This window comes from Microcaecilia unicolor, unplaced genomic scaffold (genome assembly GCF_901765095.1).
Source record: "Microcaecilia unicolor unplaced genomic scaffold, aMicUni1.1, whole genome shotgun sequence".
NCBI lineage: Eukaryota > Metazoa > Chordata > Amphibia > Gymnophiona > Siphonopidae > Microcaecilia > Microcaecilia unicolor.
In genome coordinates this window covers 20724-36245 of record NW_021963082.1, presented here as the reverse complement: position 1 = coordinate 36245, position 15522 = coordinate 20724, and the positions used below count along the sequence as shown (strand labels likewise).

Here is a 15522-nt window from a genome sequence, read left to right as displayed (position 1 = left end):
GGCTAGTGCTCTGCACCTTGTTCCGCCTTGTCGATTTATATAGGCCACCGTTGTCCGACATCACTCTGACAGCCAATCCTTCCAGGGTCACTTGAAAGGCCAGAAGCGCCTGAAACACTGCTTTCAACTCCAGGCGGTTGATGGACCACTCCGACTCCTCGGGTGTCCATAGACCCTGGGCATGCTTCCCCTTGCAGTGTGCACCCCAGCCCTTCAGGCTGGCATCTGTTACCACTAGGCACCAAACGGGGAGCGTCAGCGGCATTCCTCGCCGCAGCATGCTGTCCGAGAGCCACCACTCCATGCTGAGACGGGCCGCAGGGAGCCAAGTAAGTCTGCATTGGTAATCCTGAGAAATAGGAGACCATCTCCGGAGTAGGGAATACTGTAGAGGTCTCAGATGCGCTCTCGCCCAGGGTACCACTTCCATCGTGGCTGTCATCGATCCCAGCAGCTGGACAATGTCCCAAGCTCGCGGGCGGGGCATCCTCAGGAGCAGACGGACCTGATTCTGAAGCTTGCACCGCCTTAGCTCGGGTAGGGACACATAGCCCGAGACTGTGTCGAACCTGGCCCCCAAAAACTCTAGAGATTGTGAAGGGGACAGGTGACTTTTGTCCATATTGACGACCCAGCCTAGAGATTGCAGTACTGAGACCACTCTGGCTGTAGCTTGTAAGCTCTCTGTTGCAGAGTCTGCTCTGATGAGCCAGTCGTCTAGGTACGGGTGAACCCTGATACCTTCTCGCCTGAGAAAAGCAGCTACTACCACCATTACCTTCAAAAAGGTTCGGGGAGCTGTGGCGAGGCCAAAAGGCAAGGCCCTGAACTGGAAATGTTTTCCCAACACCGCAAACCTCAGAAACTTCTGGTGCGGGGGCCAAATCGGTATGTGCAAGTAAGCTTCTTTCAGGTCTAGAGACGTGAGAAACTCTCCTGGCTGAATCGCCGCAATGACGGAGCGCAGGGATTCCATGTGGAAATGCCGCACTCTCAGGGACTTGTTCACTTCTTTTAAGTCCAGAATAGGGCGAAAGGACCCACCTTTTCGCGGCACCACAAAGTAGATGGAGTATCGGCCGCAGCCTTGCTCAGCGGGAGGCACTGGGGTCACTGCCCCTAACTGAATCAGACCTTGTAAAGTCTCCTCCACCGCCGCCCGTTTGACGGCAGAACCGCATCGGGACTCCACAAACACGTCTCTTACTGGGGCGTTGAATTCTATTCTATATCCATCTCTGATCAGGTCCAGAACCCACTGGTCTGAGGAAATCTTGGCCCACTCCTCAACAAAGAGGGAAAGCCGTCCTCCGATGACAGGCATCGAGGAGAGGGCCGGCGCACCATCATTGAGAGGGTCGCCCCTTAACTCCTGGTCCTGGTCCGAGCGAAAGGAGTTCCTCTGCTGACCACGGGCACGTGAAGTGAACCCAGCAGAACGCCCCGGGCGGTACCTTCTAGCTTCACGGAAGCGAGGTCTGTACGAGGAGTGGACCGCCTGGCCCTTAGAGGAAGGCCTCTGCCTATCTTCGGGCAAGCGCTGGGGTTTTGGATCACCCAGGCCTTTCACAATTTTCTCTAACTCCTCACCAAATAGAAGTCCTTGAAAAGGCAACTTCACCAACCTTTGCTTAGAGGCCATGTCCGCTGCCCAGTGTCGTAGCCACAGACGACGGCGAGCCGCCACTGCTACTGCCATTTGTTTAGCCGAAGCTCTGACAAGGTCATAAAGGGCATCAGCCACATCCATCCGCGAAGCCACATCCAAGAAGGGCTCCGCTCCATCTGCGGGCTGAGCCACTGCCTGTTGCAGCCAAGCTAGGCAGGCTCTCACAGCATAACAGCTGCATGCAGATGCCCGAACAGCGAGACCTGCAATTTCAAAGGACCGTTTCAACGCTGTTTCCAGCCTACGGTCTTGAACGTCCTTCAGGGCAACACCTCCTTCAACAGGGAGGGTAGTTCTCTTTGTCACCGCAGTGACTAGGGCATCCACTGTAGGCATTTGAAAACGAGCCATATGTCCCTCACGCAGAGGGTATAACTGCCCCATAGCCCTGGAAACTCTCAAAGGTCCCTCGGGGTCAGCCCACTGAGCCGAAACAAGCTCTAGGATGGAGTCATGCAAAGGGAAGGCCCGAGCAGCTTTCTTGGTACTAGCCATCCTGGGATTACCCGAGGAGGCCATGCCACTGTCAGGATCTTCAATCGAGAGGGTCTGCAGGGTATCTGAAATAAGCGCTGGCAGCTCATCACGGCGGAAAAACCTCACCGCGGAGGGATCATCCAGATCCTGTGGTAAATCCGCACCTGACTCTGGTTCCTCAGACCAAGAACGTCTGTCAGAGTTCTCCGAATCCTCACACCCCGACCACGGGGGGGAAAAAGGTGCACCAAAATCTGAAGGGGAATTAACCCGTCTGCGCTTATCTTTAGGCCAAGCATCCGGGAAAAAAGCCTCACTGGGCAGTCCCAGGCCAGAATCCATCGGGGGGGGGCAATCAGAGGAGCCTCAGGCGACCCTTGAGGAAGGGCTCTTTTCATCATGTATGCTTTATGCAGCAAAAGCGCAAAATCCGGGGAGAAAATCTCACCCTGGGCACCCAAATCCTGTCCGGTGCTAGCCACTCCTGAAATAACCTCATCTCGAGGTGCCCCACCCGGCTCAGGTCTCTCCGTGTCCACGGAGGCCGCCCCATACGGTGTAAGCAAAATGGCGCCCGCTGCCAGCTCAGAGCGGGAAGAAACATCGCTCGCCATGCTCGGGCCGGCTCCTATGCCAATACAGCACGATTTACAGAGCCCTGCTGCTGATTTGCGCTTGCCACAAGTGGAACAGCACTTTACATTGTCCGCAGCCATCGCCGAAAAATGGCGGTAAAATCGCCCCGATCGCGGGCCCACCCCGGAGGAGTTGGAAAACACTCTTACCTCAAAGGATCTAGTGTACAACTACGATCCTGCTGAAAATCAGGTCAAAAACCTCTGTTCCAGCGTCTCTGCGTTTAAAAACGCGACGCGACTTTTTTTTTTTTTTTTTTTTAAGCTGTGAGGAAAGCAGAGGTATTGAAGACTCCGGAGGCTCAGATGAGTGGGAAAGGCAGGGAAAGGGCGAACCTATATGCCTGCATCCACTGTTGGTGGGTAAGGACAGGGAAAGCAAGGCAATATGTCCACATCCACAGAGGTATGGGTAAGGCAGGGAAAGGGCTAACCTATGTGCCTTTAAAGTGAAGCTGCTATAGCCTCCAACACCCCGGTTAACAACTGGCAAGCCAGGAACCACCTCCCGGCAGATTTTTCTGGAGCTCAAACAAGCTGCAGCCACCCTGCTAAGGGAGATAGAGAATACTGAAGAGGCAGTGGAGCTAGCTGGCCAAGAGGGCACTGTGAAAGTTTGAGTGCTCTCTATCTCCCCTGCTGGTTGATGGACATAACCCATACGTAATGGCTTCATCCGCTTGATGACAAGGAAAAAGCTATTTCACCGAGTCAGGAGATGTGGCTTGAACCATAACCTGTAGTGTGGCTTATACAGATATTCTATCAAGTCAGATGTGGCTAGAGCCATAATCTGTAGTGTGGCTCATACAAATATTTCACCGAATCAGGAGATATGGCTTGAGCTATATAACCTGTAGTGTGGAGCCAAACCCTGTATTGTGGTTCACACTCAACTGACCTACAGATATCTCACTGAGACAGGAGATGTGTGACCTAAGAAAACTCAATATGGTAAATCCAAGAAATGACTTCCAGGGAGGTCTTCTGGACTGATCTGGTATGACTAAATGAAAGAAAATTATCAGGTAAGACATACTTTTTCCTTCCTTTTCATCTCTACCAGACCAGTCCAGACCAACGGGATGTACAAAGCAGTCCTCCAAATAGGATGGGACTATCACAGAAAAATTTACAGGTTATAGAGAAACCTAAGCCAGGAACCTTGATGGCCAAGACCACTGTGAGCCAAAATAAGAATGTGTAGGGCAGGAAAACCACAGCCACCATGGAACAGTGGACACTGCCTGTGAAACAAAATGGCTGCATAGCCCATATAGGCTATTAACCCACACTCTGTCAAAAGATCTAACCAAGAGAAAAAAAGCAAACCACCCAAAACCAGCACCTGCCATTGCTGGAGCCATAATGGTTGGTGTTATAGATAGTACTTTAGAGGGATCAGCTGTAGAAAGTGGAAATAGAGGTCTTGAACTACAAAATCTCACATCCTACACTTGGTTCCTAGGCTACTGCCCACATACGAACAGATAGCGATGTATGCAAAGGCTGTCATCCAAATATTACTTCATCACCTGAAGCTAAAGGGTGAGAGCAACACTAGAGTTAACATGCACGCATAGAAGATATCCCATACACGAGAAGAAGGTATAGAATTCCCTGTTGCAGAATTGGCTGTAGCAACAGATAAATTGCCAGCAGCTGCAGTTGCACAATATACTATGCAAGGCACCTATGTTATCTGAAGAAATATCTCCCAGAGTGCAATTCATACCTGGCAGTAAACGCCTGTAGCTGTTGTACCTGCAAGGAGATCACCAGTGGCTTTTGTCCTTGAGGCTAAGCTTGTGACTGCTAGAACTGAAGCTACATGTGTGGATGATGAACTGAATTAACCACACCTGGGGATTTTTTTTTTTCACACTGCAGATGCTGCAGCCAAAGCAATGCCTGACTGTAACCATGCCTGTGGAAGGGTTCTGAGCATACCTAACCAAATGGGTGATATCATGGCATTTGAAGACATGCCCAAAGTTGCTATAACTGAAGCCACAACTGTGCACTACCTACATACTCTCAAGGTAGATACTATATTAGAAACATACTACAGTCTCAACACTCAGGACCCACAGACAAAGGTCACCATAGAGAAACAAGCATCAAACAGGTTGTCCAAATGCTGTGTATATTGGTACAAAGACATACAGGTGTCCCATGAAGGTGTGAACCGACTTTAAATGCATAAGGCGCAAGCAATTAACATTCCAGCTAAAGCATACATTGCATAGAGGAGTAGCCTAATAGTCAGCACAGCTGACAGATCCTGAGGAACTGGGTTTTATTCCCACCGCAGCTCCCCGTGATCCTGGGCAAGTCACTCAACCCCCCCCCCCCCCCCCCCCCCCCCCCCCACACACACACACTGCTCCAGGTACAAAAAGAAAAACACCTTAGATTGTGAGCCCACTAGGGACAGAAAAAGCATATAATGTGTACAGAGCTGCATATATCTAGTAGCGATATCGAAATCATTATTAGTAATAAGCAACCACAAAATACCTGCAACACAGTAGCCACGGGAGGTAACAGTAGCCCCGTAGACAGGCACCAGAAAACACCAGCAGATGTCACCATAAATTTGTAAGAGAACGCTACCCAAAACAAGCGGTATGCTAGCTGCATAAGTGGCTTGTGGAGATGAGGACCCTAGCAGCCAACCAGAACTCTGAAAAAAAATGAGGCGGGTGTAAATCTTATGTCACTAGTACTGTGGAACCAAGAAGGAACTAGTACCATGTGCTGAAGCAACTGTCTGTGGTGTGGCAAGCACTACTACGCCACCATACAAGTTGATGCCACTATTATACATATGTGTCTACATGGACTTTTTTTGTTGCTGCTGGGTTTTTTTTTTTTTTTTTTAATAGCCTGTTCAGGAAACATGAGCAGCAAAAGCACTCAGCAAATGAGGCCGTTAAACCCAGCCTCACTAATCTAAAAGAGCCTGATGAGAGCACAGGAGTGAGGCAGAACAGAGTGCAGGAAGGGAGACCGTTACCGAAACGGAACAAACGTCACCAAAAATCAGGTTGGATAAAAATAAACATAAGAGTATAGGCTGAGAAACTAAACGTCACTGTAGGAAGGAGATTTCCCGCCCACTGCACAATGGTTAAACCATAGCGTCACCGAAGACAGAACCGAGAGGAGAGCAAAAGTGAACATGGAGAGAAATGGCAGCAACATTTCCTCCATAAGATGACAAGCAGCAACAGAAAGCACACCCTTAGTGAAAGAGAAACCAATTGTATAAAACACACCTGCCAAGACTACAGCAGAGATTCTAAGGCATGGCATGTAGGTACTCTCACACACCTCCTGAATAAGCACCAGAAGTGAGCATACAGAACTGTGACAAACAGAAAAAAAAAAACTCATTGAAGGGGCTCACAGTGCAATAGATGTCCTTTGATAACTGTTGGAGCCCAGTCAAGGCTCCCCAGAATCTTGAAAAAAAAAAGTTGCAGACAAGAAATAATGAAGTACCACTTACCTCAGCTTGAAAATAAATAAAGATTGCATACTTGCTGAGGAGAGCCACATTGCACTGCAAATAGATGCCACTCAAGTAAAGAAGTGGAACCAGAGGGGGGAGAAGAGGCCCGGGACCACTAAGCGCCACTCTAGCTAGGGGGAGGAGAGGCCCAGACCACCGATCGTCACTTTAGCTGGAGAATGAGGGACACGGCCCTAATGGGTATCATTCTGGCTCAAACATGTGCGGGCAGTAAAATGAGCACAAATTAACCAGCAAAGACCCCCCTACTCAACTGGCACCCGGAGCTGCATGATCCATCTACTATCTGCTAGGAGACAGAGAAAATACTGAACATTCCAGGCTGCACGATACCCTTAAGGGGGCGAATTACTTGAAACTATTTTTTCTGTCACCTTCCGCTGGTGGATGGACATAACCCATTGGTCTGGACTGGTCTGGTAGAGATGAAAAGGAAGTGTGTGATATACAGATATATAGACATATGTCACACACATTTATATAAATTCAGCTGTTACAAACCATTTCTAAAATAGATAAATAAAAATATTTTCCAATAAAAGATGTGGTGTCACTTTTGTATGGACCCATGTTTTAATTCCACTTTTTCTTTCATTTGCAGAAAACACACTTTTTGATAATTCATAAATTTAAAAAAATGTAAAGTTGTGCTAAGAACTATCAAATAAATCAAGCAAAGAAAAAAAAAATTAAATATGTTACAATTATCCTATATAATAATTTGCACCTCCGTCTGGATGCTTGGGTTCGTAACACACTTCCCACTGGTCCGCCCTGGTGATGACATCAGAGGACGGATCAGTGAGAGGGAAGGGAAGCCAGCACCAGCCAGCCACAGAACGTTGGAGGTGAGTAGAGAATCGCCCCTCCCTCCGAGTTCCATGCCCCCTACCTCCCTCCCTCTCCTCCCCTCTGAGTTACAGGCCCCCTCCCCTTCGAGTTCCACACCCCCGTGCCTCCCTCCCTCTCTCCCCTCCGAGTGCGAGCACGACCTGTCCTTCAGCAGCCTCTCGCCTTCCTGCGTGCCTGCCGGCTGTAATTTAAAAATTCTTACCTCGGGCTCTGGCGTCAGCAGTGAAGGCGAGCGGCGCTTCAGACTGCCTTCCCATCTGTCTCAGCTCTGCCTCTGGTCCCGCCCTTCCGGAAACAGGAAATGAGGGCGGGACCATAGGCAGAGCTGAGACAGATGGGAAGGCAGTCTGAAGCGCCGCTCGTCTTCACAGCTGACGCCAGAGCCCGAGGTAAGAATTTTTAAATTACAGCCGGCAGGCACGCAGGAAGGCGACAGGCTGCTAGAGGACAGGTCGTGCTTGCATTCGGAGGGGGAGAGAGAGAGAGAGAGAGGGAGGCGCGGGGGCGTGGAACTCAGAGGAAAGGGGGGTCCTGGAACTCGAAGGGGAGGGGGGCATGGAACTCGGAGGGGAGGGGGCGTGGAACCTTGCTAGCACCCGTTTCATTTCTGTCGGAAACAGGACTCTTTTACTAGTCATAACTAATTTTTAATTTTTAAGTTGAAATAAAGGATTAATTTTAAGCACACGAGAAATAAATAGGACAGCCAAGAAAAAACTAAGCAATTCTAGTTTCAAAGAAAAAGTAAAATTTACCCTTTGAATTGGGGGAGGGGGGTTCGCATCAGAAGGCATTTGAAACAGTTAAATCAAAACTTTAGACATGGAAAACCTAATAAATCTGAATTGTTATCTGTGCCTTCACTCATCTGAAAAGGCAATGTAGAATCTACCTCAAGGTTTGTGAGAAAACATTCCACAGTGAAAACAGTAAACTAATGAGATGCATACTCTAAACGTGTAGAACATTCCCGCTAATCAGGAAAAGACTGCCAGACAAATGTGCACAAAGGTTCTGCGGTAAAGACAACTTCACTGTGCATGTCTGAAGAAAAAGTGGCAGCACAGCATCACATGTTATTCCGCGCATAAATGTCAGCCTCACAAACATTTCTCATACATAAATTTTCAGAAGGGTAATATTTATACAAGAACAAAATGCAGATGTGCACGTCCAATAAAAATTAAAACAGCAGCATACAAATGAAAGTGCTGTTACCTCCGTACACAGCTGTTACTTCTGTTCTGCATTTTAAAGTTGCTATGGTCACAGTGTATTCCATAAACTGGTTTTAAATCCTCCTAACCCTTTTATATGCTGCCTCTGACCTGGCGGTGAATTTCTTGTGTTCTCCTGCAATGCACACAATAGGGAATTTTAATGCGTGCACAATTCCTAATGGCCTTACTACCATGCATTTTAATATACTGTGCGCTCATGTGTCCTACGCGAGTTGACTCCTGCACTGAATCTCTTTCTGCATTCTGTGCCCATTAACATTCTCATGCACCTTGGGTTAACTGCACACTTTCTGCACCAGTCCCTGAATGTGCAACTCCTACACAAACAAGTTCAACTGCAAGGTGACAATAGATCAAGATGGCTGGCATTTTCACCATGACCTAGAAAGGATGTCAATAACTAGCTAGCACTGGCTAGCAGGGCAAACTGAGGGCTCCAAAAGAAACCCTTTCAAAATTAAACCAAACATTCAACAGCAAAGCAATTTCCCAGAATGGTCAATTAATTACAATGAGGCACGATATTTCACAGTTATTGGTGACCTTATTCATAGATGCTGGTCTATAGCTTGCTGACAAAATAGCAAAACTTGACTCTGAGAAGGATTACCTTTATGTTCTTGTGGGCAGGATATGGCAGAGAGAAGACTCAGGGGCTGGCCAAAGGCAGCCTGTCATGCTGCTGCCGGCAACTGACATGAACTTTAAGGGACCATGGGGGAGTAAGAGGTGAGGAAGCAGTGCTGGACCCACTGGGAAGGGAACAGAGGAGGAGGGATAGAAAGACTGGACCTGGGGGCGAGCTGCTGAACCCACGAGAGGGGGGGGGGGGGAAGGGGCACCAGAAGCGACATGGTGTGATGCAATGGGAGGGGACACTGCCAAAGCAAGATGACTCAGGGCATCACTATCCCTTAAGCCAGCCCAGAACCTAGGTGGCCCAGGTTCCTTTACAGAAATCAAAGTGTAACCCAGCGTGCCTAACATGTAAATACTTGCACTTACACCAACCATAGTGCTGGCATTAAGTACCAAAGGGATGCATTTAACTTACAGCTGTTTAAGTTACATGGGTAAGCGGGAGACATGTTTATGTCCCGCCCATGTTTACACCCCCCTTGCAATATACACTATTAAGCAGGGATTTGCAGAATTGGCATCCTGCTAGCAATTACGAGGTAAAGTGCACACAAACACATTAAGTGCTGGTGTTGTAACCAATTGAGGCCCAGATGCTGAAAAGTAAATGCAAGTACTAGAGACAATTAGCACCATATTAGCACCCGCATTTACCTGCGCAGAATGCTCAGAGGCATGAGAACAAATAAGCGGGCAGACGAACAACACAAGTAGCATGCTAATGTAGTCAATCTCATGTTAATGAGGTAATTTTGTATTCCTCCCCAATCCTCAGAAAAGAGCGCTCGAAACAAAATTGCCTTATTGCTACAAAAAAATAACAGGTCAGAGCAAGCACTAGGTTGTTGGAAGAGAGCACTTCTCATGATTCTCGTGCTTTTCTCATGAATCTGCCTGCAACATTTGCCACTTTTGATTGCTTTTGGATGCAGAAGGAAGCCTGTGCAAGCAGAAAAACCAATGTGGGCTTCACATTTAAGGTTTTACCAGGCACATGCACACAGGAGCCGAGCTTACCATGGAACTCTTCTACGCATGCACCAAGCTCAATTCTCTCGCAGCAAAGTGCAATCTTCCAGCCAGACTCCCTAATGCTCAACACCATGAGCGCCTATATTTGCATCTCATTAGCGTTTAGCATTAGGGTTTTTTTCTTCTACGTTGTTCCAACAGAATTTTTACAGTGTTATTTGGAACAGCGCCGGAGTTTTGAACATCGGGGCCTTAGTGCATAACACACAGGTGAATGTGGGCACCTGTTATAGAACTGCCCAAGGTAACTGCTTTCATTTCCAACAGATACATGAATGTTACTGACCTGACAGGTGCCAATCTGGCTTTTAGGCTGTTAAAGAGTAACAGCTCTTGGAGGGGGGAGGTGGGAGACAACTCCTGCATCTATCTATACTAGCATCACACTGCCTTAATAGGCAGATAATCTGCATGTCAAACTGGGCTTGATCAGAAGCCTAGTGGAAAGAGCAACAGGGACTATATGAATTCTGAGAGTCAGCTGAAAGAAAATGCACTTAAGTTTACCTCTGGATACTCTGGAGAAATAAGAAAAACATGTAAAAAAAAAAAACGGAAGAATATAAAAGAAGAAAAAAAGCAACTTGCAATACCATTAACAATGAACAAAAAACAAACAAACCATTTTTATCAATTATCTGCCTGCTGGGTTAAAAGCTGAATATCAAATCCCTCCTAAGACATTAACTATTAGGAAAAGACCCCATCCAGGAGTCCTTAGAGCTTAATCAGCAGCCTCACCTTTTCTTCTCTGAAACCTAAATATTAAAGACTGCAGTAGGAATGCATGAGGTCAAAACATCTTGGTGCTATAAGAAAAAAAGAATGCACCTGTTACTGAGTACAATCAGTATTTCTTGCTATACTGGTCAATATAGATTAACTCAAAATCCAGCTTCACTCTTCTTCAGCTCATGCAGAGTGTCATCACAATACCAAATAAAATAGCAGCACTGCCAAAGTGATGTCACTATGCCAACACAGAAAAAATATAGCACAAATTTCCTCAAAATTCCAGACACTTTGAGTCCTGTTTACTATGTCACGTTGTAGGCGCACTAAAAATACTAGTGCACCTTAATAAACAGGGTCCTTAAATGCTAAAAGGGAGTATATTCATTACCTACACAGCAACACTATTTATGCATAATATACAGTACTACCTCTCATCTTGATAATTGCATGCATTCTTTCACAGTTCTTTAACAATTAATGAAGTGCTTATCTTTATCTTCATTTTGCACATTACAAATGTCCTCCTCCCTTTTTTTTTTTTTTAAGAAGTCCACTCTTAAAACGAGTAGCGATAGGAATTCATACTTTTATATTATCTTCAGGTAATTATAGAACAAATGAAATCAAGCAAAACTCACACACATTAACAGTCAAATACTAAGCATTTCTTCCAAACACAAAACGGTTAAAAAAAAAAAAAACACTTCACCAAATGAGGACCCTAAATGCTGCTTTCCATCATAACAGTAAAAATACTAAAGATCTGGGAAATATATGATTGCCTTCCTTCAAATCTACCTCTTCAAAAACTATATGAATAAACATCACCAAAACTCTACAACTGAACACAAAAACTACCACTACCTTTTCCTCTTCAAATCTATCTCTTCAAAAACTCTTATGAATAACCACACAAACTATAGATGCCCTCACCACATTGCACAACACTTTTGTAACTCCACCAAAATGTAAATTGTAAGCCACTTTGAACCCAATTTTATTTTTGGATAATAGTGGGATACAAAAATGCATAAATAAATATTAGGTTAATACTGTAAAAATGAACCACCACCAACTTATTTTTAAGACACTACAAAGCTTCTGACAAATTTTAATTCACTCCATAACCAAAAAGCAAAATACTGCACTTAAAAAAAAAAAATTTTCCAGACATTATCCATCAGCCATATGGTTAGTAACTTGCACAATCAAAACATCTGGGTCTTCTGTGCAGGCCTCAGCTAACCCATAAACACAAAAGTTCACCCAAGTATAATGGCAGTGTGAACACAACCAATACTGTATTTGAATGCTGTGCTTTTATTGCAAATTGTTTGCCAAATAGTTGGCAATCTATCCTCATAAAAGATAAAGAGAGAAGAAAATGCTATGTCCCATTCTACCTGACAATAGATTTAGTCTAACAGTATTGGAAAGTTTTATTGTATGAACTTATGTTAAGATACTATACTGTAAATATTTTTTAATTAATTTGGGTATATTTACACTTGCATGTGTACACATACCATATTGTGCATAAACATACTTCCACCCACTTCATCCCACAACACTGTGGGGACCAGGTTTTGTTGTTCAACAGTAGAAACTAGATCCATCTTCACAGAAGTCTATTTAAAAGCCAAAGTAAAACATGTATTTTACTGAAGTCCTCTATTTCATTTAGGAAAGTGAGGGAAGTAAATTTGACATACAAATGAGGTCACGTCTACCAGCATTTTTTAAATAAGCTTGTATATCTCTCCAAAGATTGTGAAATAAAAATGTTAGGTGCTTCCATTCACTGTTAAAATATGCAGGTATTAGCTCATGTTAAGTGGCTGAAGCATGAGAAATGATCATAATTATAACAAGGCCTTAGGGAATGAAATATGTACTCGAGGACAAGAAACAAGTCACTAGTGGGTTGAAAAAACAGGAACGTGAAACATTCACATAATAAACAGACAAGAAAAAAAATTGTAAGCATATCAAGGAAAAGAATAGTGAAGGTCACGAACTAGAGACAAGGTGTTAACTAGTTACTTGGACACATGAGATAAGAATGTGAAACTAGCACCCACTTCGGCAAGAGAAAAATAAGAACACGAAGTAATCACTATTGGGCACAAAACATAAGGAATAAGACCCCAAGGGAAGCACAACACGACCACATTAACGTGTTGCGGGAACGACTAAAAATCACCATAATATACATGATGGTAAACAGATATCACTCGAAATGGAGCAATACGAGATGTCAGTCACACATGAGGCACAGGAAACATAAAATTGTCACTCAAACTTACAAAACACGAAGTTTGAAACAGTCACGCGTGAATACACAGGTGATGTAAAGCCCCCACTGGTGATGAGAAAGAGATATGCTCAGTCGCTGGGCACAAGCACCATGAGCTGTCAAACGGTCCCGCATGAACCAAAGTGTCAGACGTGTAAACCTGGGCCATGAAATGGGTGTGAACACCACAAGGTGTAAAACGGTCACAGGTGAGCGACTGAGCATGACGAGATATCATCACTGGTGGGCATATGAGAAAGCAGGCACAGCAACTGAAGCGGACACGGGTGGGTTCGAAACACGTAAAGGTCACACACATCAATCAGTAGTGGAGTCGAGGCGAGGAACGGGGTCGAAAGCCAAGAAACGGTCACTGCGCGCGCGCAGCGCTCTCCCAGCTGCCCGGCTCGAGAGGCGGAGGCTGAATTAACTGTCATTACAATCCGCGCAGGCCAAGGGATAGACCGCTATCCCATCCCTACTCCCTCCCCCCCCCCTCCTCCGCCCCCGCCGGTCATTTCACCTCCCTGAGAGAGAATGAAGCAGTTACCTAGAAAAAGAGACAACCCCTTCCCCCAACACCACATCTACCACCACCACCACCGCCGCATTCCCCCCACCCCCAATCTACCAAAAGCAACGCCCCATGCAGTCGGCGAGCAGGTGCATGAATACAAACCAACCACGTCACCAAACACATACACACATTCACTTACAGTCTCTCCTCTCCGTTCGGCGCGGCAGCCATTTTCAAAACGGATACCACAGGACTGAGGGAAAGGAGGAGAGAGGGGGAGGAGAAAGGAGGGGAAGACGACGTCACGCGAAAGCATCCAACGCTCGCGCGCGCAACCGAGAAAACCGGTAGGGGAGGAGGAGTGCTGACTGCACAACGTCATGCGCAGCCGGAGAGAAACCGATGGGAGGGAGGAGCAGCTGCTCCGGCCATATAAAATCTCGCGCAAACAAGTAGCGCGAGGGCGTACAGTTTCCAAAAGCCTGGTGCGCAGGATATTTAAAAACATAAAATAAAATAAAATCGGTTTGAATGGGATGTGATGCGCACGCGCTAGAAAAAAAATTACATAGGGGCAACAGGGCGGAGGCCGCCTGACGTCAAGCTGAAGCACTAGCGGTTGTGGTTTTTGATGGGGGGGGGGGGGGGGGTGGGAGGGGCAATGCGCGTGTCAAACATATGATTGGATTCACGGACGCGTCATTTCGAAAGGCGTTAGTCGGAGTTGGCCCGGTTCTTGTGGCTTGTTTTCTAGTGGTTCATGTAAGAGAGGAGGAAGAAGCAAAGGAATCTCAGTAGCAGGCAGCAGCAGTGGATGATTTTTGATTGGACGGTGCAGCTTGGCATTCCTGTCAGAGAATGCTTTTTTGTGTGTGTAACAATTGCGACGAGCTGGTCTGATTAAATAAGGGAACAGCCAGCTGATTGAAAGCGTGTATTACGTCACCTTATAGAATCCTGTACAGGGAAACACATAACAGGACGTATTTATGGGTTTACATTTTATTTTGTGTTATTTAGCGAATGAGAACTTTTACTACGTTTATGAGGCTAAGAAGGAATAGAAAAGTAAATACTCCCAGTTAAGGTACTGGGAGCCACAAGTAGTAGCTCTATTCAAGAATTGGTATAAAGCCAAAGGATCATTAAGTATAGGCAGCAGAATGGGGTGGACCAATATTTTGCCCAACACGGTATCAATAACTAGAGGGAGTAGGGCCAGAGATGTTTGGGCCCCTTTTTAACTAAACCTATGTAATCTTGCCTCTGAATTTTAGATGTGAATGCTGGATGAGAGCAGAGATCTGGTGTAATGCAGCAGGAATTCATTTGGGCAGGGGCATCTATCATCATATTATGTATTACTATGATATGGGGGGAGGGCATATTTTAAGGCCTAATTATGAAAGAAAATATGGCTAGAGTTAACCTGAAGGTATACTTATGTAACTTGAGTCTCTCCCAGGTTAGCTCCGAACCCAGGCCACAGAGGAACATTCTCACACTGCTTCCTTCCACAGCTTCTGCTCACTCTAAAGGCCACGCATACCTCACACTTTCTCCCATTCTCCTTTCCAGTCAAGCTGGGATAGGTAGTGGTCTGGAATAACATTTAGGGTCCTTGGTGGACACATATATGATTCTGGGTCCCATTCAACTCTTCAGTCCAGGAAACGTGGCACTCCAGGAGGCTTAATAATAACTTGAACTTTTAATTTGCAACTTCAGCAACTAGTAACTCTTCCTGAAATAATTTCTCAACAGCCAATTAAGTAAATGCTCCTATAACTCTAGGTTAGTCACCATGGGAACAGCTTTTCTCCTAGGTCAAGAGTATTTGCAAGGAGCAGTTCCTTTACAAGGTGCTACACATAGGCACAACTTCTCTATG

General features: G+C 45.9%; 1 protein-coding gene across 1 annotated transcript in view; it reads right to left on the bottom strand.

Annotated features, from left to right (window-relative positions):
- LOC115458902 (methyl-CpG-binding protein 2-like) overlaps positions 1-14015 on the bottom strand; it is a gene marked incomplete at its 3' end in the record, with an annotated part of 208862 nt that extends 194847 nt beyond the window's left edge. The window contains exon 1 of the mRNA XM_030188747.1: positions 13831-14015. Coding sequence (XP_030044607.1) covers positions 13831-13862 — 32 coding nt within the window. The remainder of the gene's footprint in view (positions 1-13830) is intronic.
- Between the last annotated feature and the right edge of the window lie 1507 nt (positions 14016-15522).